At 36.6% G+C, this 24,099-nt stretch overlaps 3 protein-coding genes across 4 annotated transcripts; 2 read left to right on the top strand and 1 right to left on the bottom strand.

Moving 5' to 3' along the window:
- Positions 1-32: 32 nt before the first annotated feature.
- On the top strand, positions 33-10,634 carry LOC125188985 (vacuolar sorting protein 18). Its single transcript, XM_048086123.1, has 23 exons — positions 33-523; positions 1,403-1,615; positions 1,709-1,848; positions 2,395-2,490; positions 2,650-2,717; positions 3,306-3,407; positions 3,553-3,694; positions 4,452-4,595; positions 4,683-4,802; positions 4,933-4,989; positions 5,302-5,361; positions 5,446-5,553; positions 6,373-6,515; positions 6,820-6,898; positions 7,273-7,335; positions 7,452-7,582; positions 7,818-7,923; positions 8,013-8,201; positions 8,449-8,676; positions 8,790-8,945; positions 9,155-9,316; positions 9,835-9,954; positions 10,196-10,634. Exons 1-23 carry the CDS (start codon positions 361-363, stop codon positions 10,361-10,363), a joined length of 2,958 nt encoding a protein of 985 aa, XP_047942080.1. The 5' UTR covers positions 33-360; the 3' UTR covers positions 10,364-10,634.
- Positions 10,635-10,914: 280 nt separating this feature from the next.
- Positions 10,915-15,218, bottom strand: LOC125191200 (serine/threonine protein phosphatase 2A 55 kDa regulatory subunit B beta isoform-like). Its single transcript, XM_048088709.1, has 14 exons — positions 14,964-15,218; positions 14,780-14,883; positions 14,437-14,544; positions 14,174-14,293; positions 13,571-13,759; positions 13,390-13,481; positions 13,053-13,171; positions 12,482-12,605; positions 12,265-12,388; positions 11,897-11,965; positions 11,704-11,795; positions 11,549-11,623; positions 11,382-11,458; positions 10,915-11,287 (listed from the first exon to the last, which is right to left on the bottom strand). The coding sequence occupies exons 1-14, from the start codon at positions 15,067-15,069 to the stop codon at positions 11,154-11,156; spliced, it is 1,533 nt and encodes a 510-aa protein (XP_047944666.1). The 5' UTR covers positions 15,070-15,218; the 3' UTR covers positions 10,915-11,153.
- Positions 15,219-18,453: 3,235 nt separating this feature from the next.
- LOC125186524 lies at positions 18,454-23,752 on the top strand. 2 transcript variants are annotated; one of them, XM_048082895.1, is made up of 13 exons: positions 18,454-18,801; positions 19,521-19,656; positions 19,794-19,924; positions 20,043-20,244; positions 20,331-20,569; positions 20,664-20,775; positions 20,856-21,000; positions 21,086-21,228; positions 21,302-21,471; positions 21,548-21,853; positions 21,926-21,981; positions 22,072-22,283; positions 22,376-23,752. In XM_048082895.1, the coding sequence occupies exons 1-13, from the start codon at positions 18,592-18,594 to the stop codon at positions 23,551-23,553; spliced, it is 3,240 nt and encodes a 1,079-aa protein (XP_047938852.1). In that variant the 5' UTR covers positions 18,454-18,591; the 3' UTR covers positions 23,554-23,752. The 2 variants fall into 2 exon arrangements, with proteins under 2 accessions (XP_047938852.1, XP_047938853.1); XM_048082896.1 differs by lacking the exons at positions 18,454-18,801; positions 19,521-19,656 and having other exon boundaries at positions 19,821-19,932.
- Positions 23,753-24,099: the final 347 nt, after the last annotated feature.

Raw genomic sequence — 24,099 nt, 5'->3', positions numbered from 1 at the left:
CTATATGAACAAGTGTAATTAAAAATAAAAAGTTAAAATCGTCAAAACTCAAAAACTAAAGCTGCCCGCACCACCGCCTCTCCTCCGCCGTGCCGCCGGCTATCTCCGATCTGCTTACTGCCTGCACTGCGTCTATTTTTCTATGCGAGATTTATAGAAAGCCACAATTTATTCTCCATTGAAGCGAATTAGCTATTATGACAGTTGGATTCCTTCCCGATCAAAGGAAGTGATCGAGCTGAATATCAAATCGTCAACTCCGCCGACCTAGACCGCGAAATTTCAATTCAGTCAGCTGAATTCGAGGTCGATTTTGGTCTGACTCGATAGGAAGATAATCCGAGATTTCGCAGGAAAAGAATGGAGTCGTCGCGGCAGGTATTCTCGGTCGACCTACTGGAGAGGTATGCCGCCAAGGGGCGGGGAGTGATTACATGTATGGCCGCCGGAAACGACGTCATTGTGCTTGGAACCAGCAAGGGCTGGGTCATCCGCCACGATTTCGGCGTCGGGGATTCATTTGGTAAGGGTTTTTTACTTCAATTGAGTGTTTAATTACTTCCTTTTTTCTATTGTTTGCGATGTTTTTGTATTTGGACGCTGTGTTAATAGCTACATTATCTATGCGGTCTAAGAAAGCTGCATTGCTTGTTAGAGGTATTTACAAGGAATTGTGAGCTATTTTTGTGTCTGTTTTAAGTGATTAACTGAAACAGTTTATCGCAATTGAGTGTCTTATGTGATGCAATCGAGTTATTTAGCTGTGTTGTTTCTTAGTATAGGAATTCCAAGTGTCGTAGGCAATCGATGAAAACATTGGCAATGTCGATATCACTAGTGATATAACTGAAATATGAAATCTATGTCTTTTGGTTTGTTTTTCCTGTGTGTGAACTTTTAAACAACTGAGGTAGAGTAGGTTTTGAACTCCTGGTTTCATCTCTATTCCTCCTAAAGATAGAGAAGGCAAGGTACCAGCTCTTCTACCAAGAATTGGTTCATGTTTTGATCTCTAAACACATAAGAGTTGATGTTATCGCCAATGCATTTATTTTACCTACACGAAGATTTCCCGTTGGCAAGTTTGTTATGTAGACTGTGATAATCATCATTTGATTATAAAAACGGGTTTTAGCAGCTACAAGTTGTGCTTTAATTTTTTGTGATTGATTGCAATTTAATCTTTTTTGTTGGTGTAGCTATGGGGCTGTTGTGAATAGACAGATGATCAAATTTTGGTTGTTGAGTCTGTTTAGCAGAGCTCTTGTAGGATAAGGAATTGCTTTCTGTGAACAGTGAATTTATTCATATTTGTTTATGTTCTTTCCCTGAAACTTAATTTTGATTGGGTAACAGAATTTTAAAACATTTGTTGTTTATTTATACTGGGGTCATTTGATAGATATTGATCTCTCTGTTGGAAGACCTGGTGAGCAGTCAATCCATAGGGTTTTTGTTGATCCTGGAGGTAGCCATTGTATTGCTACTGTAGTTGGCGGTGGGACTTCAGATACATTTTACACACATGCAAAGTGGGCAAAGCCTCGTATTTTGACTAGATTAAAGGGCCTTTTGGTGAATGCTGTTGCCTGGAATAGGCAGCATATTACTGAAGGTAAAGTAGTCCCTGCAAAGAAATCTTTTTTTGTTTCGCATATTATCTCTCTGGATATTGGTCCCACCTCTTATGTTTGACACCCCTGTGCAGCTTACACGAAAGAAATCATTCTCGGTACTGAAAATGGACAACTTTATGAAGTTTCTGTTGAGGAGAAAGACAAGAAGGAAAAGTACATCAAATTTTTGTTTGAACTCAATGAAGTTACTGAAGAATTTACAGGATTGCAGGTTCTGGACCTCTAGTCATACTTAAACTGTGCTTAGTCAACATTGATAATGATAAGCATTTGAGTGTTGTGCTGTAGTATGTCTATATTTTATTTAGGGCCCCTTACCCCATTCCACCCTCTAATTTTAGTAGTAATTGTATTTTGTTCTTATCACCTGGTTTATATTCTTTTATCTTAAGATTATTCTTGTTAGTTTATAATTTAATTATGCTACTGTCCGTGGTGCATTAAGATTATTGTCACTGGGAAACTATTTTATTTTAGTAAATTAATGCTAGAATAGATGATGATAATGCAAGTCTGAGCTCCAGGTTCTCAGCAGTGTGATGAATACTTTCCTGCTTTTAATTTTGAATTATTCGTTGTTTGTCCCCCCCCCCCCCCCCCCCCCCCTTGCTCTTGCTTATGGTAATATCAACTATGCCAATGTATAGGTGTTGTCATTCATGAGAATATAATTGTGTTTTGTTTAATATACTCAAGTCTTAACCTCTAATACTTCTCATGCAAGTTGTTGAATCCTGTTTCCTCCTCTCATTTCCAGATGGAAACAACAGGCACAAATAATGGAATTAGATATTATGTGATGGCTGTTACTCCAACTCGGCTTTATTCTTTCACGGGAATAGGTTCATTGGAAGTAAGTTAAAATTATACCTTTTTCCTTCAGTTTCTAGAGCTGCCGTCATTCTGCATTTGGAGTGTAAACTATTTCATAGCTGATAGCTCACAATTACTATCCATTCCTCAAAACTATGTTCGATAAAATGTAATGCCTTCTTGTTACATTCTTGTGCAGTCTGTTTTTGTTAGCTACGCAGAGCGTTCAGTTCATTTCATGGAACTTCCTGGTGAAATCCCAAACAGGCAAGTGCATGGAGGATTTTAATGATGTGTTGCTTGAAAAAATGATGAATAATATGGTTGCCAGCGAATTCAAATAAATCTTTTCAACATAAAAATGATTTGTAAAGCCAAAGAAGTACATATTTCTTAAAGTTGATCAATTGATTTTTTTTTCACAATGGTATTAGATGTGAATATTTGGCCTATCAAGCTGTCACTTCAAGAACCATAATATTCCCAAGTAAAGAGGTTGATGTGTCCTTGAACATTTTGTTGAAACCTGGGGGGTATAGATGAACACATAATCTTAACACGCACACCAAATTCCAATTGTTGAAGTTTTAGCTTGCTCTTTTGACCAAACAAGTTTTGGTAATTTTTTGGTTCAGTGCTCAAGATCAAGCAATTTTTCTTGTTTAAAAACCATACTTTATTTGTTTGCTTGTTTACAGATTTTCAAGCAATTTTTTATGAATTTTTTTCGTAATTTTCATCATCAATTTCCTAAATTAATTCTTTTGGGGGTAATCATCAGCTTCTGATTAATATATATAAGCAAGTGTATCACTTCTGAGAAGTGTAATGAATTGTAATATTCCCTTCGTGCAGTGAGCTGCATTTTTTCATTAAGCAGAGAAGAGCAATACATTTTGCATGGCTGTCTGGAGCTGGAATCTATCATGGTGGCCTGAATTTTGCAGCACTTCATAGGTAGAGAAGTGGACTTCGGACTTCTATTCCTTAACAAATTATTGTTCCTATACCCTGATTTATATTAATTTAAAGTACTCCGTATGTAGTAAGCACCGTTTTGTCATCTCTATGTCCTAAACTAACATTTTGGAGCTGATTTCAGTTTACCAAATGGGGATCAAAACTTTGTGGAGAACAAGGCTCTCTTGGATTATTCTAAATGTAGTGAAGGTGTGATGGTTAAACCTAGCTCCATGGCAGTGTCAGAATATCATTTCCTTCTTCTAATTGGAAACAAGGTTAAGGTGCGTTGTTATTGATGTTATTGGTGCAGTCATTCCATACCTAGTGATTGAATGAATTGGAACAAACACCCTGTGTAATGAAGTGCATAATGTGGCTATCTTGCATCACACTGTGCCATGTCATGCATTTTAAATTTTTCGAAGGATACAAATAATAAAGGTTTAAAAGATATTGGGAAATCATGAGAGATGATACTTTCGTATTTTACAGTATGTTTTAAGTTTTTAATCTCCATTGTGTTACAATGTCCCATGAAACACTGTGCCAAATGCGACCTAGCAGATTTATATCGTTTATTCCTGCTTTGAAATTTCTTCACGTCTCACACAATATCCTAATATCATTTACTACTAATCGAAGGATAACACTGAGAATCTCTCATTTAACTGAAAGTAACCCTGATACTCTTTTATTCTTGTCAAAAATTTCTGCATGCACATTGGTTTCCCTACTATTCATATATCAGCTGTTTCAACCTATTAAAGCGGTCTTGATATTCACTGGTTAGGTATATTTCAAACTTTGAGAACTGAAAACATAATATGTAACATCTTCATACTTCTGGCATTATTACATTGGTTCTTTAATTCACCTAGGCTTCCCTGGGAATTAAGTATAGAGGACTTCTTCTGTTGGCCTTACCAGTCATTGACAAATTCCTAAATGTCCCTTTGTTTTTTGTTTCCTTTTTTAATTCTATTGATTACTCTTCTGGCTGATTTATTTACTCATTTATTGTTTTGAATCATCTTCTAGGTTGTTAATAGGATCAACCAACAGATCGTTGAGGAGCTTTATTTTGATCAAACATCTGATGCAGTTTCAAGAGGTGTTCTAGCTTTATGCAGTGACGCATCGGCCGGGCTTTTCTATGCATACGATCAGAATTCCATCTTTCAGGTGCTACATTGGTAACATTGCCTTTAACATTGCTTGTCGAGCAACAAAAAGACTCCAGTCTTGATTTTTAAACTGTTAATAATATAGGTATCTGTCAGTGACGAAGGTCGAGACATGTGGAAAGTGTATCTAGACTTAAAGGAATATGCTGCAGCCTTGGCAAATTGTCGTGATGCTCTCCAGAGAGATCAAGTATATCTGGTGCAGGTCTGATGTTTGCTGTAAAGTATATGAGTGTCAAATTTTTATTTGTAACTACATTATCAATAATTCCAAAATGATACTGCTACACCTCACATATACTTGGAGCTTTGTCATTAAAAATATTGTGACGCAGGCAGAAGAAGCTTTTATTGGAAAGGATTTTCTCAGGGCTGCTTCCTTTTACGCCAAGGTAGTCTATCTTTCTCCCATAACCTTGACAATGCCCCATCTTCTTACACACCTGCTGGGTATAAATTTTAAAGGACCGACATTAGGTTGCTTATTAAGGGCACAACTGGAATATATTTATCTTGGTTTGCTTGAACTGGCATTAGCCAAGAAGACTCATCATACATACATTATTCTTTTACTCAGTTTTGGTTAATTGTGAACTAGTTCAAGCTAGTAGCGAGTTATTAAACTACCCCCCCCCTGCCCTCCCTGAGAAGGCTATGCACCTATATATTGTTTGGCATTCTCACAACTCCTAATCTTGCAACAGATCAACTTTGCATTGTCATTTGAAGAGATCACTTTAAAGTTCATTAGCATAGGCGAGCAGGTAAAAGAGTTCTTCACATCTTTACAGAAATTGTCAAGAGTTTTTTTTCTGCTTGCTGATTTGGTAGTTTGTTTCACTTTGCAGGATGCTGTAAGGACATTTTTATTGCGGAAGCTTGATAATTTTTCAAAGGATGATAAATGCCAGATAACCATGATTTCAACCTGGGTGACTGAATTGTACTTGGATAAGGTTTGTCTGCTACTTAAAGGTTCCTACATAAAAGCTTTTGATTTCTTCTCTGTTCTCTTATGGCAATCTTGAATGTATGAGTATAAAACTTGTTTCCAACTTTATACTAATGAGGCAGACCATGGATCGACTTAGTTGCTTGCTTTTGAATAGGTAGGAAGTAAATATTTGTTTCACTCCAGACTTTGTTTACACACTTGTCCTTATGTGTCCGAAGGCACGTGTTAAGATAAAATGTACTCCCTCTGTCCCCAAAGAATATGCACTTTGGGTTTGGCACGGGTTTTAATTCAAAATTTGTAAAGTAAGTGAGAGGTAGAGAGAAAAAGTAATTAAAGTATTGTTAGTGGAGAATGGGGCCCACCTCATTAGAGGGAAAAGAGTTTCCAAAATTGGAAAGTGCATATTCTTGTGGGACGGAAGGAGTACTATTCATATAAATAACTTTCACTGAACTCAGTCTTAGCCAAATTATTTATAGGTCTATCTAGATACCTTTGGTGTGAAGCTTAGGAGGTTTTGAAGGCATTGTTTGCTAATTGGTAGTCTGACCTTTCTTTTCTAGCATATCTATAAATATCAGCCTTACTCAAATTACTCACTAACTTGACTTTGGCTTACTGAATGTCTTATATATGACACCTTTGCATTCTTTATTAAGATGTTGGATCTTGTAAATTCTGTCTTCGTCTCGCTCACATGGTTTATGGTTATGAGAGATTTGTTGATTATCATAAATATACCAACTTTTTGGTTGTTGTGCATGTAGTTTGTTCATGAGTTCTTTATTCTATTCCAATTATGTTTTTTTGTTATCAGATTAATCGACTACTTTTGGAAGATGATGCCATATCTGAGCATTCAAGTTCAGAATATCAATCAATTATCACTGAATTTCGAGCTTTTTTGAGTGACTGCAAGGATGTATTGGATGAGGCTACTACCATGAAACTTCTAGAAAGGTGCTTTTCCTTTTGTTGCACTTTCTTATCTTTTGAGCTTAGCTTGTTTCTGAAGAATAGTTGTCAATAAAGAGAAGCACTAATTGGATTTCTTATGTTATAATAGCATTTTAAAGCTTCCCACATAGTTCATAGTATTTAATAGTATCTTCATATCTGTAATATTATAGTGAGGGTTCATTTTGTCTGTTACAGCTAATAACAGATACCGTTCTATATTGGGCTTCTTTGGTGAGGTGGTGTCATTTTTTTAAGTTAACTTCCGATCTCCACTTTAAAGGATTCCTTTTGCAAAATTTTGCAGCTATGGTAGAGTTGATGAATTGGTATTCTTTGCTAGTCTAAAAGAGCAGCATGAGATTGTGGTTCATCATTATATTCAGGTGCCTTTATTTCAAATTTTATACTCCCTCGGTCTTTACTTTTCATGTTTCCATTTTGATGCACAGCTACACTGACCTGCGTTGAAGTGTAAATTAATGTCATTAGCTTGTAAACTGAACTGAATTTTGGTTTGATTTTCTGGATGTTTCTTCCAAACAGTCCCTAGTTCATCATTAATTTGGTCTCTTCAGCAACTAAACTGTTTTAAGCATATAGTATGAAAAATTAGGTATTACAGCGCTTATATTTTATGTTTGTTTTTGCCTTTTCCTCAGTCCTTTCCTCTCAGTGATTTATTTCCTCATTTTTTGTTTTATCCCTTTTTCACTTTGTGGGATTTGATAATTTTACATGGGACTTGATATTGTTGTAGCTAGGTGAGGCTAAGAAAGCACTGCGAGTTCTTCAGAAACCTAACGTTCAGGCAGAGCTTCAGGTACTCTTATTGAGAACTTATATATACACCTCTTCCTCTCTTTGCTTCAATCTGAGTCATATACCCGCTTCTATCCATGATATGAAATGTTACTGAAAGTATATCTTGTTATGCAGTACAAATTTGCGCCGGACCTTATTATGCTTGACGCATATGAAACTGTTGAATCATGGATGACCAAGAAAGACCTGAATCCAAGGAAGCTCATTCCTGCAATGATGCGATATTCAAGTGAACCTCATGCTAAGTAATATGCATAGAAGAATTAGTTAAATTATGGTTGAAGTTCAATTATGTACTTCTATTCTGTTGTTGAAGTTGCATATATAACATCATCGGCAATGATGCATGATCATCATCAATTCATTCTTATAATTGTAGAAACTTCTTAACGGGAAAATGGTCATTATTGTGGCAAATAACAGACTTTTGTTGGTTTTCTGATAAATCAGTGCACTCATACTATTAATATTTATCTGCAGGAATGAAACCCATGAAGTGATAAAATACTTGGAGTACTGTGTTCATCGTTTGCAGAATGAGGATCCTGGCATTCACAATTTATTGTTGTCTTTGTATGCTAAGCAGGTATGCTAGCTTGATGGGCATTCCTCAAAGGATATTTAGAAATATTTAATATTTTTCATAAATATAATTGCTACCATCACTGGCTCTAGGATGACGAAAGCAGTCTTTTGCGCTTCCTCCAATGCAAGTTTGGGAAGGGGCAGCTAAATGGTCCCGAGTTCTTCTATGATCCAAAATATGCCCTGCGTCTTTGTCTTAAGGAAAAACGAATGCGTGCCTGTGTTCACATATACAGTATGATGTCTATGCACGAAGAAGCAGTTGCCCTTGCTCTACAGGTAGTTTATGTACACAAGTCTGAATTATACATGTAGTATTATTAAATCTTAATGATGACAGATATGAGATTTTAATTCAAGTTTTTAATAATTGAAACATGATGCATCTCAGGATCTATTCTTTGGGTGAAATGCTTGTATCATATTTATGCACACTTCGAAATTTTCTGGGTCAATATTTCTAATCCCTGTGAAACCATTACTTCGTAACGTAATCCTAATTATGAAGTTCCACCTTATCAAATAGGTTGATCCGGAGCTTGCCATGGCTGAGGCTGATAAGGTTGAAGATGATGAAGATCTGAGGAAGAAACTTTGGCTTATGGTTGCTAAGCATGTCATTGAACAAGAAAAAGGAACGAAGAGAGAGAACATACGAAAGGCTATAGCATTTCTGAAGGAAACTGATGGACTTCTTAAAATAGAAGATATCTTACCTTTTTTCCCAGATTTTGCTTTGATAGATGATTTCAAGGTTCTTAACTTGTTTTAGTCTCATTCCAGATACACCATTCCATAATTACTGGCCAAGTTCCTAAAATTGAGGTTGTCAGATTCCTTTCTTGACCTTTTTGGTTGTAAGTGTAGGAAGCTATCTGCTCATCGCTGGAGGATTACAATGAGCAAATTGAAAAACTTAAAGACGAGATGAATGATGCTACACATGGAGCAGACAACATAAGAAATGATATTAGTGCCCTTGCACAACGATATGCTGTCGTGAAGAAGGACGAAGCATGTGGGGTAATGGTTTCATTATGTTTGCTGGTCGAAGTTCGGAAGAAATTTTTGCATATTACATGGCTTTCTCCACGAGCGTCATGCTTCATTTTGTTGATTATGCTTCTATGGCAAAACAGGGCTGATATTGTCATATTCTCATTTAGTTCGTAAGGTCTATGAAATGTACTTCCCCATATATTAAGATTCTTATCGTCAATTGTTATTGACAGGTTTGTGGGAGAAAAATATTAAATGCAGCTGATGATTACCGAATGGCTAGGACCTACACTTCAGTTGGATCGATGGCTCCTTTCTATGTATTTCCATGTGGGCATTCCTTTCACGTTAACTGCTTGATTGCCCATGTGACTAAATGCTCTAGTGAATCTCAAGTAAGTTCAGGGACACACTCTTTCCACTGCTCATGCTTTTGTTTCTAACTGAATTAAATAAATCTACTTCAAACTTTTACAATATTCTTGGGTTTTCCTAATTGGAAAGTAAGTTTTGGAACAATATGTCCCTTAAAATTTTGAAGCTGATAAATGATAAGAACCACCCAAATCTATATAATGAACGCCAAGTGATTTTGGATGATCGATTCGAACCGTTCTGAGCACATTCATAGCCTACCTATGCTATTCAGAAATTACACTTCAACTAATAGATGACTAAGGATATATTTTTGAGTCTTTGACCTGCCAATACCATGTTGTACTACTTTTAGTGCAAACTCATATTACCGCTGTCTCTGGCCATAATTTTAATCCATCGCATGAACTAAGATTTCGAGAAGCTCCTCAATTCATATATCGTCTAAAGTTAAAATTTCCAAGTTCCTAGTAAGTTCTCTGAGAATGTGTAAACCATTTTTATCTGTATCCTTTTGTTTCGTTTCGATGATCATCAGGCCGAGTACATATTGGATTTGCAAAAGCAGCTGACTTTACTTGGTAACGAACCTAGTAAGGAAATGAATGGAGGTTTAACAGAAGAAGAGCCAATAGCAAGCATGACTCCTGGAGATAAGGTTTGAGTTTGATTTTGCAAATTTCAGACGTTATTCAAAGTCGCCTGCTAGCTAAGGACTCTAAAAACATGTTCATGACTGAATTTGTCGCCTGCTAGCGAAGGACGTTTATTCATATTGGTTTTTGATTCATAACCGCATGTCTTCTGTGCATCCAGCCACTCGATTTCGCCTGGATGGACTAAAAAAGTTACATTCTATTACGATCTTAATCACATCATTTCCTCAATTTGGATTGCAGATCCGGTCACAGTTGGACGATGCCATAGCAAGTGAATGCCCATATTGTGGTGATTTGATGATCCGCGAGATATCTTTGCATTTCTTAGAGGAAAAGGACGAGAGTGAAGCATGGGACATTACGCCACAGAACCTTTCATCACAGAAGAGCATCTCTTTAATTGCGTGATTATATATAAGTTGCTTGAGCCTCCGAACAACATTTCTAGCAAAACGCAATTTTGTAATGTACGTAGTCATTTGTTGTTTCCTCTTCATTCGTGCGCCCGTGTGTGTGATTTCTCGGTTCCATGCACTCTTTTCTCCGTTTTACCCGGATGTAGTGTGTTTCCATTAGCTCGAGAGTTTGCTTAGTGTTCTGATTTTTTCGGGTGATTTCTAGGTTTACAAAGATGTAATTTGGGAGTTATATGTGAATACCTCAACACGTCTCCTCCTCACACGTGAGTCTTTTCACTGTTCATATTCAAACTGCAGCGAGGTTCTATGTCAAAATTAATTGGGGTTTTATATCAAAATCAATTGGTGATACGAGAAGTGATTAATTATGTATTTATTTATAACCAACTTATATGTGAATATTTCAACCATTGAAAAATGCTATTTCAGATGCTATTAGTCTGAACCATTCATGTACAATACAATAACCTTGATCATTAATGTGATTCTTTGTGGTTATTTTGTTTGTTTAACTTTCGAAAAAATAGTATGCAACAAAAATTTGAAAATAATACTACTTTTTTGCAATTGTGAAGATACTGGTAAGAATGCACCATCCAAAGGGAAAACAAGAATCCTCCAAAGCCCAAAAACTGGCTACATCTATATATGCAGAGGCAACAAGCCCCACTGGCTCTAGTCTTCGCTGCTCGAAAACTATGTTGTTGCAAGGTACAACGCAAAACATGAACCATCTAAAAGTCACTTGCTATAAGCAGTCTGTACAATTGCTATATACATTAGGCATGATACATTAGCAGGCTGCTTCCAGCAGCACAAGCAATCAGATTAGTTGATGGATGCCAAGCCATATGCAGCAACTTAGAATTGAAATCGTACGAAAAATCGTTACTTTCTGCACCACGTCCATCAACTGAAGACAAGTAGAAGCAGTAACAGAGATCAAATGCATGATGTAGAAAAGCTGACAAGGAGATAAGAAAGAAGTAAATAGAACAAAAGGTCACCTTGTCTGTAGAATCCCCTAGCTATGTTGCTTAGAGAAGATCTTCGAGGTCTTGATGTGGTTTGGCCTTGGGGCTTTCTGCAAGCAATACGATGGAGCTAACGATGTAAGAGAGTTCAAATCAGCAAGAACTGCAAGAGGTGCGAAGAGATTATACAAAGCATCCACCTAGTTGGGTTTCGACTAGCTTCAATGGTTACTCCTTCAGCCCCACTTCCGTTAGAGAACACACGTAGAATATTGCTAATAGAGAAACCAGGCATCATTTTAGAGTATTAATACAAAGAAAAGTTATAGTAATATTGCTGGTAGCCATGACTTACCTGTAAGATCCAGTTGCAAAATTAAGGTGGTCTTTAGAAACACAGCATTCAAACTTATCAAATATTGCATCATTGTTGTACAGATCTGCCAACTGTGCAATATAATGTTCTTATTCAGCTTGATAAAATCCATATTTATTAAGCTAGAACCTAGAAATACTATAGTTACGAATGTCACATATGAAACCCTGACCTTCGGCCGTAGGTTTTCATGAATCCTAATTGTTGCAACTGGACCAGAGTCCATATGCATATCCCATAGCTGACATAGAAGAGAAAGCTTAATAAGAAAATGAAAAGCACCAAATTCCTTTGAGTCTGTATTGATGTTCAAAACATAGAGTAAGTGCTAGCAAAATATAAGAATTTCGTTGAGGTCTTATCGATTTGGGAAGGCTTATCAGAAGGATAGGCTGGAGTTATTAATGAAATGCCTACTAAAGTATTCATAATTAATAATGCTCTTGGAGTACAATCTAGAAAGACAAGTAATAAAAATAGCTAACATGAAGTTCTAATGGAGAAACAACGTATTCAAAGGAACAAAAATGGCTGACAGACCTTCAGATTCATGAAATCACGGCTTAATATATGTCTTCCATCATTTGCAAACTTCATATCAGTTATTGACGCAATGATCTCGGTGAAGAAAGATTTCTGACCATGAAATTCCTCGTCTTTTAGTCTATAGCATAAAAAATTTAGGTTCAGTAGATGAAAAGGTCCGAAAATTACATACATATAAAACTTAAAAGAGGTAGAAAAAACTAACACTCACATCGTTGCACTGTGATCACATAGTGCTGATTTTCTCATGTCTACTAGCCGAATAAAACCTCTTGAACTGCTGTAAGCTAGCAGATTACAGTGAGATGGATGGAATTCAACTGCTGTGATCACCTCTGGACAATATTTCACGAAAATCAAATCATTCATCTAATCGTAAGTAAAAAGGAAAAGTGCAAATATCAGAATACCAGAATTGACGTCTAGAAACTTCCGAATATATTTAACATTTCCTCCTTAATAGAATTTATGGTATGTGTTGGTGAGGGATTGAAGGTATTTTCTAGATAATGAAGACAACAAAAGCGAGTGCCCATAGCCGACTTGCTCATACTATTTGTTTTGTTTTACTTAGAGCACAATAACAAAAATGTGCTCTAAAATGGTGATGAAATTGTTTTCGAGGTAAATGTGATGCGAATCATGCGATTGCATCTGAAGTTATTTTTTTATTTAAGGTATGGAAAAAGGAAATAGAGAGATAGAGAGAATATGGCAATTATGAAATGCTGAATAATGACAAGATAACAAAGCATTTTCCATTTGTGTGTGTGACAAATTACCTATGAGATCTTCCATGTTTACAGGCTTCATGTCAATGATATTAAAACACTGATTGCTGACTTCTAGATTCCACAAATTTATTCTCAGATCATCTCCAGAAAGAAATGTCTCCCAATCACTGGAATGAAATATTAGTTGGCCAATAAACATGGAGAATAAAAAAATCTGTTACAAAATATCACTTGTCATGCTTAATACATATATTACTACCATTATTCCTTTTTTATTGGGTTGGGGGAGGGGGGGGGGGGAGTATGCATGCATGCATACAGTAGCAAAGCTTTATATGCTCTGAACTTAAATAACAGTAAAATCATTATTTTATAAAAGGCGTACCTATTAACAGAGATAGAGTTGATACTGAAATCATGAGCATGCGCATACACCTTTCGAGTTCTTGAAACACTAGCATCTTCTAAACATGCTATCTAGATACAAAACAAACCTGATATCATGGCCAAGCTAATTTAGAGATACATGCTCTTATTAAGAAAAATGACAAATTTGAAACACATACCTTGTCATTTGTTCCATCATAAGAAGACACGCCATTCCCTATGTTTTCTTTCCATTCTAGAGAATGGCCATTGACAAAAGATGACTTTTGCCCATTAATAAAACTCTTTTCACCTAAAAGTGAGTTCTCTGAAGATATTGGTTGACTCGTCTCTATCTCTTTGACTTGCTTAACTTGACGATCCTTGACCTGCCTTTAGGCACCCATTAATAATATCATAGGGGAAAAAAACAAAGACTGTTATATAGAGTAGAAACAAGAAAATATATCCACAGGTAGTGGAATTGACTCCTTCTTGATGAATTGATAACAGAATTTCCCATATTAGGTCTGTCGAAAGAAGATATATTTACTAACTTGTGTTTAATTCAATCATCAAAGAGTCAACAGAAGATATGAGTGAATGCTTACACTTTCCTCACAGCTAGACTGTCAGTGACTAGGAACACATTCACCAATTCAAAAAAGTTTACCGAATTTTTAACCTTTTCTATCACACGTCACAGTCAGATCGTGTAAATTTTCTTACATAATCCCATCTTCAAGAAATTCAAATAACTGTTCAACAATTTTTATTAGGACGAAGGGCGAAGAGTATGATACCTTCCACAATTTGATAGTCTTATCATTTGATGATAGAATATTTAGTGATCCAGTAGATGCTGCACACCACCTAACTTTATTGATCTTTTCTTCGATCTCCACACTCCTCAAATAATCAAACTGCACGGAAAGTGCTAATCAAAACGGGTACAAGTACAAGAACTATGCAGTCAGGACCCCTCGAGCTCCAAAACCGCCAACGAAAGATAACTATCCTTCCCAAAATCTCAAAATACAGAGAAACTAAAAGCTAAAGCACGCACCTCTGGCTCGTGACTTTGAAACTCCGTTTTGTAATGATATTTAGGATGCTTCGCAATAACTCTATCAAGTCTCTCCAACTCGTTCCGTGGAGTGGATCGGACTAAGTCCTATAATGCCAATGAGAACACATGAAGCTTGTGAAGTCAATACAAAACACAAATACGCCAAAAAAAAATCTAAAATAAATATATCTTCAATGCTACACTCAACATCTACATATAATCATCAATTTCCACTTATCAACATGAACATATCCACTACTGTAATCATCCAAAACAAACTCATTTTTTCCAGCAAAAACTTATTCGTTACAGAAAAACACAAATACAAAGAAATACGCACATCTTTAGCACCGTTTTCCTGAAAAATGACGACGCGGCCGCCTCGATCGCCGACGGCCAAGTGATCGCCGCTTTTGTCGAACTCAATTGCGGAAATTACATCAACTGCGAGCAGGAGAAACGGCAGATTAGAGTCAAGGAGTGAAAAATCGGAGAATGAAAGGTGAAGCGGCGAAGAGATTTACTGTCGCGAACGTCTTCACCGGGTAGTTTATCGCCGAAGACCTGAGAGAATTTCCAGTCCAGAGCGGCGGCCGGCGACGAAGAGGAAGAGTCCGAGCTGAAACTCATACTGGTTTAGGTTGAAATCGACAGCTCAATTCGACATTCTTCAGCAGCAACACGAGCGTCGATTGCTGATTTTCTCTGTGGTGAGAGAGAGAGAGAGAGAGGTGTTGGGTTTCCGTTATCCACACAATTATTTTCAGTAGTTGTAAAACAAAGCTTCTACGTCAGGCTCAATTTTGCTATTTTAGGTGTAATCTTCTTCTTCTACACTTTTTCTTTTTGTAGAGAAATTATTTTAGTGAACTGGATTTAGGTGAAGACTTCAATAATTAAAATTATCACATTTTATATATGTTTGACCACTTAACAATTATGAAGTTTGGAGCCAATGACGAGTAGATTTAAATTACTGAAATTTAAAATCGATGTTACGATTCAGAAAGGTTGCAATAGAGTTATCATATTATAGGGTTGACGACAATTTTAAAAATAAAATTCAATAATTTTCTCAACTCACGTATATTGGCGGTAGCCAGTTAGGGTCGGTCGACCTCTCAATTCCGTCCCGCTCCGCAATTGGCTAATAACATCCTTATGTGATTTCTTTTTAATATTTACTTGATTACATGTATTATTTTAATTTTTTTCACATGTTCTCTTAAATAAAAATTCAATTTTTTTATATTTTAAGTGAATTTATAGTTACTACCAATTTTTACATTAAATTAAGATTGAATAGATTATTTTTAAAAAATGGTTTATAGCACATATTAGAGGCCCATATATTCCAGATATTTGGCCCAAATAAATTTATGTAGTTATGCTGAATAAAAAATAGGAAGTTGTAGTACTATTAACTATAATGGGCTTTAATCCCAACATCAAGCCCATTAGATATATTAAATTATTAAAAGTGGTATACTCATTTTATACTATCAGTCAATATCTTTTAATATAGTTTCAAAAATCTACTTTATTTTATTCATTGAAGATTTTCGCTAATTATAATAGATCACAGCAGAAAGAAGATCAGGAAAAAGGGTCTCGTCTGGAATAAACTATTTTGTTGTATTGTAATGATTATTTTCTTAAAATTCTCAAAACAAAAAGTCTTTGTCACTATCCAATAATTTTGGTGAAGTATTGAAAAAAAATGTGGGGTAAATATAGATGGCCTCAAATTGCTTATCCAGAGTTATGAAATTTTCTTTAGTTGTGTGTTATATATACTTTCAACTTTTTATCTTCTTCAAACTTTAATTTTTGTTTTGATTGTAAAATCATACGATAACAAAGATTTTTAAGCATTGAAAAAGCTATTAATACCGTATAGATTTAATTACTGTTTATTTTCACAGGTTTATTTCTTGTTATTTGAGATGATCAAATGTCTCTTCATTCATAAGTTGATTTTTTTATTTTTTTTATTATTGATTTTGTTCTGAACTGCTTGTTCGCAAATTTTTGGATTTACACATATATAAAAAAGTACCTTTATTAATTTTAGATACATCCGTGATTATTTATCAATTTCATATCCATCCCAATATCCCACAAACTGCTTTTGACATGATATTATATCCTTAATTTTGTCATTTATAGTCGTTTTAATTCATTGAAAATAGCTGGATTTGTGGGCCTAAGCCTTTGGTACAAAAAATTGACTGTGAATATATTATTCAACTACCATGTCTACAGACTACAATGAGCAAACATCTTATGATGTCCTACAAATTTAAAGATCTGTTTCTAAAACTGTTTAGGAATATTAATAGTGAAATTGAAAATGTGAGACGTGATATGAGAATGAATTGGAATCATTATAGATGGAGTCAAAATTGTAATTAATGTAATACCACTACTTAATTTGGTGAGCACTTAAATGATAATCTAACAAATTATTACAAATAATGAGGTGTCAAAGTAATGTTCTTTTGATTATATGTCTAGAATTAAAAATATAATTTAAGATAGTAGTTATGTTTTTTTAAACGATATATATTTATTTATTTTCTAGTTATGAATGAAGTAATGAATAAATAAATAAACATCTTCAAATTTTTAGTTAGATGAGAATAAAAAAACAAAAAGATGATTTCTGCACTACAATTGGCTGCAGGCTCTTTGTTTGTTTGATTCATCGAAATCTTGAATTCCTTTACATAGCTTAACTTTGCTTTTCGAATATTTTAGCTAGTGTATTATTTTATTATTATGGATCCAACATTGATTTTTCCTAATCATATAAATTTTGAAAAGTGTTTTTCCTCGACAAAAACGAAGTATGTTTATATAATTGAACATATATACAGAGATCCAAAAAGGTATTGATATTATTAAATCCATAATAGTGAGATATGATTTCATAACTTTATTGTCGACGCACGTGGAAGCAAAGACATAATCATACATTATATTTGAATCATCATTATTAGTCCTTGTTAATTTTATAAGGAAGTCAAACAGAAAAAATATAAAATTACCACAGACTCTTACTTTCTTTTAAAATACGAAAATAGAGTAGTATAACAATAATAATAACATTTTTTTCATTATGAAAAAAAAACTCAAAGTCATACTAACAAAAATATAAGACAACAAACTGATAGAATCAACGATAGAACTGTCCAGCAGACATTTCAAAGAGGCGGCCGCAAAATCAGCTCCGGAGCAACCGGAAGCCGGGCCGAGCAACTGTTTTTGCGGCCCTATTGAACCAAAAAAAAAACGCATACAACTAGCATCAAAGACATTAAATCACTTACAAGACCCCTCACATAATGTTCCAAACGATACCATATATGATACCAATAAAAACGCAAACAGCTAAAACAACCACCTAGTTGAGAATGGTCAAAAAATCGAGAAACAATATGTTCGAGTGTCTCAGGAAAATTTTGACACCAACCTCTTATTTCATACTTATATAATAAAAAATGACCTTTCCCTACTAGGTAGATGTGTGAGACAAATACTAAGAATTTAACAAATAGCAACATAAGTATATGTGTGAGAGACAAATACTAAGAATTTAACAAATAGCAACATAACAATACACACACTGAGTTTGATATTATGCGAAAAATCGATAGATTCCAATTGCTATTTATCTTCAGAAACAAACACACATGGAAATGAAAGGCTCAAAAATGGGTAAGGCCTATTTCTTCTGTCTTGTTGAATTATGTCGCTTTCTTGTTTGCAACAATTTATTGTCTCTCTCCTTTTCCTCTCATTCATACATTGTTTTAGAATCCAAATTGATTGAACTGTTTCCCCCAGTCTTCATTTATTATCATCAAACGAATCTCTCTCTATCTCCCTCTCTCTCTCTCTCTCTTATCTTCACTGTAGCTGCTCTGTCAGTCTCATGTGCTCTCTCCACCACTACCATCCTTTTATATCCATTTAGTTTTATTTTTATTCTATCACTCACTCTCACTCAGAAACACACACACACACAGTGCATTGTCTGTTGACAGTTGTTGAAGTGTTTCAGCAGTCTGATATGAAAGCACATTGTAGCATGAAGTAGAGCAGCATAAAGTTTGAAACTTTAATCTTTATGCAAAAATTTTTGGCAAAATGGGGTCAAGATTTTCTTCCTTCTTCCTTCTGCATTGTTGGTTTCTTCTGATTTTGAGTTTGGGAGTCTGCTGTGATGGCGCTGAGGTGGCTGTGAAGTTACTAGAAACTCCTCATGCTTTCTCCAGCAGGAATTACTCCACTTTCTCTTTCCAAGTTTTGGTGGGTGGCAATGCCACCATTTGCTCTGACTGCTCCACCACTTGCAGGGTCAGTTTTTCCTTCACACACACACACACTCCTAGTAAAGGTGTAATCTTTTTAGCTTTTTTTTGAACTGGGAATTTCTGGTTTAATGTGCTTATAGCAAATCTAGATATGATGTTTAGATGTAATATTTTTCCACATTAAGCTTTGTAGTTCAATAAAAATCAAATCTTTAAAGATGCAAAGTTTCATTTTTATTCATAGAGATAGATTGTTTGCATGAGTTCTGGCTTGATTAAATAAATATGAAGTGTTCTTGTAAACCATGTGCAGAGGCAATATATAAAAGGGTGTCGGTTGAAAAAGTTACTCCTCTTTGTTAAAAATAGATGATTTTGTTTCTATGTTGCAAAGAGGAAGAAAATACATAAGCAGCTAGTTTTACTAGATTGAGTTTTCTATGGCAGGATAAAATTGCTCATTTTGTAAGAAAATGAGAAATTTGCTAATAATATTATGACAATTTTGGTTTTACTTTTAATTTATAATATGGTTTCTAGTTTCTATATTTCAAAGAGGAAAATACCTAAGCAGCAGTTTTTCTGTTATAGAAAGATCAGAACACTAGATTTATCTATGTGCTTTGAAAATTGAGTTTTTCTATGGCTGCTTATTTTGTGAAGAAAAGGAGAAGAATCTTGCTAATGAATAATGACACTCTGCAATTTTGGCTCTGATAATAGGATTTGCTTAATAATTTTGACATGTTTCAAAAAATGCAGCTGGATCATGGCAAGGATTTACCTTGTGATGGTGGAAGGATATCTTATTCAAGACTGTTAGATGGGAACCATTCATTCGAGGTGTGCACGGAAGGGTCTCGCGGAGCTGCCTGCGCGAGCTATGACTGGACCGTTGGTCGAGCAACCTCCCTAACTCTCTTGAATCATGATAATATTGCACTGCATAAGTCTATTTATCTCTACATTTTTGTGAATGAAACAGCATACAATGCTTGAATTTGAACCTAATTGAGCCGTGCCTCTAAATTGCAGACACCGTTAAACCCACAGCGCGCATAACAGGAGAGACAAACTTCACGAGTGCTTCTCGTGTTTCAGTGAACATATCTTTCAGTGAGCCCTGTGGTGGTGGTTTCGTGTGCCCTTCTGTAAATGCCTGCAACGTGAGTAGGTGGTCAGCTAGAACTCGATAGAAATCCACGTGTTCGAACTGTTTTATGATCTCATCATTTCTTTGGCTTGTGGACCATTATGACTCATGATTGTGTTCTTGACAAACAGCTTCTTGTGTATGGTGCTGGAGAAGTCTTGCCAAATACACTCAACGTTATTGAGCCAAACATGAAATACTCTCTTGATGTCAGCGTGTCTGAGAGAGTTCGATATGGACGCCTGATCTTGGTAATGGACAAAGATTTCTGTACAGACTCTGCAGGAAACCAATTCACAAGAACAGATAATTCTAGTTTGGTTATACATTTTGGTGAGTTTGATCCTAATCAGTTGTGGTCTAAATTCTAATCATGTTTACTTTTCACATTACTAATGTGCATTTCTCTCGCTCTGCAGATAAACGAACCGTACTCGTGAACATGAGAACTCATATACCGGAACAGCTACTTCAGATAAGCACTGAAACTAGAACTGTATTGGCAACTAATAAGGACAAGTTCTTAAAGGTTTATCTGTATTTCACCGAACCTGTCATGAATTCTTCTGCTGAAATCTTGAACTCCCTCAATATAAATCAAGGATCGCTCGTTCCCATAAATGGGAGTAGCCGTGGACAGCGTAGATTTGGCTACCAGGTCCATTTTCACTCTCTCGATATGAACTCTACTTTGTTAACTAACTTAACACCTTGGTTTTTTTCTACTGAAATTCCCTCTTGGTTTTTTGCAGATCACTAATATGTCGAACTTGGCTGTTGCAACCGTGAGCCTGCAGTCGAACATGGTGATTGCCAGACAGGGGACGCCCGTTGCTCCTGTGTCGCCTGTAACGTTCCTCTATGGTATGCAAAAGAACCCAAACACAAGAAACTAATGTGTTTCCACAGAAATTGAAGTTTCATTTGCTGATGTATGGTTTTAGACTCTCAAAGACCGGCTGTAAGGCTGAGCACGACATGTAACGTGCGGACGAGAGAGAAGATTATACTTATAATGATCAAATTCATGAAGCCAGTGTTCGGTTTCAACTCATCTCATTTATCAATTTCTGGAGGGCATGTGCAGAGGTGATATATAATTGCTGTGTATAAATATTCAGCTACACATTTTTCCACAGGTAAAAATTTCTCTTGTTTGTTGTGCATTGAACAGCTTCATAGAGGTGACTAGGAGAATCTACACGGCCCATGTACGAGCAGATACGGATGTCATATCCGTATATATTCCTGAAAACGTGACATCCGATGTTTCAGGGAATGGAAACGGAGCATCTAACACCCTGCAAGTCAGGCACTGTAAGGACTCAAATTTTTTTTCTTTATGACCATAGTTTAACCATTTTTTCTCCACTAATCGCATTCCCTTTAGATTCAGCACCCGTTGAATCTATGGTGCTTTCGTACTTTGCCACTGGTGCTTTTGGCGTTACAGCTTTGGTAGCCGGCTTCCTGACTGTTTCAACAGCAAGTTTGCTATCCGCTGGAGCATACTCCAAACCGAGCGCTATCCTGTGCTCGGATGCTGCCAGAAATCTTTTTGTAATCTCCCATTACTTACTGATGATGATTAGCTCATGTTTTACATACCATACTTATGTGATCTAACTTGGTGCAGAGAGTCGCGTCGCATATTCAAGTTTTCGCATTGTCTAAATGGCTAGCAGTCACCTTACCTGTCGAATACTATGAACTTACAAGAGGCTTACAGTGGAGCATTCCCTACTTCAACCTCCCATGGGAGACGGGCGACCAGCGTTCAGTCATGGTGGGATCGACTTCTCCCAAGGACCGGCTGATCCTTGCTCCCAAAGAACGTGACTCAATATTCGTCGAGGGCCTTAAACCAGAAGCTGCAAATGTGGATTCACCAAAGGTTTTTGGTTTGCCTCTGAATCCTATGGAGTATGCATCCTATTTTGAGGTAAGGATCGAACTACTTCCGCGCTATTCTTGCTGTTCACTTCTGTATACTGATTGAGGCTTTTCAACGCAGAGCCAGTCTACAATGCCGGTAGCAGAATACATCTTGGATCCAGAGAACTCACACGGGTAAGCAAGCACGTTCGTTCTTACCGAGAACTGGTTTTTTAAGGCAAAATCTACCACTGCAGTTAGATGAATGCCTAATGTTTCTTCCAGATGGAGAGATTTCAGCAGAAGCATGTTCTGGCTAGCTGTAATCGGAATCGGTTTGATACTGCTCCACGCTCTAGTTCTCATGATCCTCAAATTTAAGAAACAAAACAAGGAAAAACAAAGCTACGGTGCACTCATTTTCCCAAGATTCGAGATCTTCCTTCTGATACTGGCACTGCCTTGCATCTCCGAAGCATCAGCTTCTCTAATCAAAGGTACATCGAAAAAACTACTCTTCTCTACATTTTCCACGGAAGAAACATGCATTGTCTGAAGCTACATTGTCATCTTGATCGTTACTCGTTAGGAGCAACGCCTACTGGCACGATTGTGGGTGTTCTCATACTAAGCCTAGTAGCATTCGCGCTGCTCTGCCTGCTCGTATTCCTCACCTTCGGCATCACACTTGGTAAACTGCTTCAATACAAGGAGGTTCACCAAGAAGGCCAGACATTCCACTGGTATCAAGAGCTCATTCGAGTCACACTAGGCCCGGGCAAGAGAGGCCAATGGACATGGAAGAACGAACGTCGTTCCATCTACTTAACCATACTAGGCCCTCTGTTTGAGGACCTAAGAGGCCCTCCTAAGTACATGCTGTCACAGATCTCCGGGAGCAGCTTCACCAAGCCGGGAGACAGGATCATCGCCTCAGACGACGAAACAGAGGATGCAGAGGCACCCTTCATACAGAAACTCTTCGGAATCCTCAGAATCTACTACACATTTCTAGAGTCCGCGAGGCGAGTAACTCTTGGCATCGTTGCAGGCACCTACTCACAGACGTGGACTTCAAGAACTCCCGCGATTGCCCTCCTCTCCATCACCGCGTTCCAGCTCTTCTTCATGGTGCTCAAGAAGCCATTCATCAAGAAGAAACTCCAGCTTGTTGAGATCATCTCTGTCTCCAGCGAGCTCGTGATCTTTGCCTTCTGCCTCACCCTTTCGGACAGACAGTTTTCGCCTCAAAACGACAGGAAACTAGGGATTGCAATGGTGGCGGTGTTCTTGCTAGCATTTGTGGTACAAATGGTCAATGCGTGGCACGCATTGTACAAACAGATCAAGCAGTTGGATCCCATCAAAGACTCAATTTTTATTGGCCTAAAAAATGCAACCATTGGATTTGCATTCTTGATCTTGCCTCGTTGCTTGATCAAGAATCTGCTTGAGGGATTTCCGATCAACAACCCCGGGGAGACAGACACAACGAGCAGGAACCGGAGCTCAGAGAGCCGGAGCTCCGGGGAGAAGCCATGGCTAAGGCAAATAAGGGAGATGGCAAGGTCTAGCTTTACAAGAGAAGAAGGCAAGGCCACCACTCCAACTGACCCTTCTTCGAGTAAGGTGAGGTGGAGTGGGTTTTGGAGGAGTAAGAGGAGCGAGAGCTCGTCGGCGTCAGCCTCCGCCTCGACGTCAATGGACTATAAAGCGAAGCCGAGGGGATTGCACAAAGAGTTGGAAGACATTTTTGCATCCAAATGAGAGGTTTTGAATTTTGATCAAGCCTTGTTTCACCATTTTTAGATGCCTTTCTTTCCTTTTTTGGTTTTTTTATATTTTTATCATTTTATGATCCATGATAACTCAACAAATTGTAAGAACCAAAGCAGGCTTCATTGGCTCAATGAATCTGTATATTGTGTGTATACATCTTAAATATACTCCTACTTATTTTCAAGAATTAAGTACTACTCCTAGTATTTTTATTAAGAGTTAAAAAGTTATATTTCGAAAAGGTGTTTTAATTTATGTTAGTTTATCCAAATGAAACGTATAAAAATAGAGTAAAGACAGAAATGTACTTGCATACAAACACTTAATTCTTGAGAAATAATATACATTTGAAACAATAACTTCTGACTTTGTGTTTTTAAATAAACCATTTACACTTCTAAACATCCTCATTCCTAATGTCTCAACCAAAATTAAGGAATACAAATAAAAACGTTAGCAAAACAAAAGACTAAAGTATAGTAAATAATTGTCTCCTCAACTTACACAAGCTTTTCTCTAATTTTTTTTAAAAAA

This window comes from Salvia hispanica, chromosome 5 (assembly GCF_023119035.1).
Source record: "Salvia hispanica cultivar TCC Black 2014 chromosome 5, UniMelb_Shisp_WGS_1.0, whole genome shotgun sequence".
In the NCBI taxonomy this organism is placed as follows: domain Eukaryota; kingdom Viridiplantae; phylum Streptophyta; class Magnoliopsida; order Lamiales; family Lamiaceae; genus Salvia; species Salvia hispanica.
Note: the sequence above shows the minus strand (reverse complement) of the source record. Positions and strands in the feature narration are given on the sequence as shown.

Coding starts and splice junctions, on each gene's coding strand:
- LOC125188985 (XM_048086123.1), top strand. CDS start 361: ATGGAGTCGTCGCGGCAGGTATTCTCGGTCGACCTACTGGAGAGGTAT. Junction 2,491..2,649: donor CGGGAATAGGTTCATTGGAA/GTAAGTTAAAAT, acceptor ATTCTTGTGCAG/TCTGTTTTTGTTAGCTACGC. Junction 6,899..7,272: donor TGGTTCATCATTATATTCAG/GTGCCTTTATTT, acceptor ATATTGTTGTAG/CTAGGTGAGGCTAAGAAAGC.
- LOC125191200 (XM_048088709.1), bottom strand. CDS start 15,069: ATGAGTTTCAGCTCGGACTCTTCCTCTTCGTCGCCGGCCGCCGCTCTG. Junction 14,884..14,963: donor CGGTGAAGACGTTCGCGACA/GTAAATCTCTTC, acceptor TCCTGCTCGCAG/TTGATGTAATTTCCGCAATT. Junction 11,288..11,381: donor TAGGGGATTCTACAGACAAG/GTGACCTTTTGT, acceptor ACTTGTCTTCAG/TTGATGGACGTGGTGCAGAA.
- LOC125186524 (XM_048082895.1), top strand. CDS start 18,592: ATGGGGTCAAGATTTTCTTCCTTCTTCCTTCTGCATTGTTGGTTTCTT. Junction 18,802..19,520: donor ACTGCTCCACCACTTGCAGG/GTCAGTTTTTCC, acceptor CAAAAAATGCAG/CTGGATCATGGCAAGGATTT. Junction 21,229..21,301: donor CACCCTGCAAGTCAGGCACT/GTAAGGACTCAA, acceptor CATTCCCTTTAG/ATTCAGCACCCGTTGAATCT.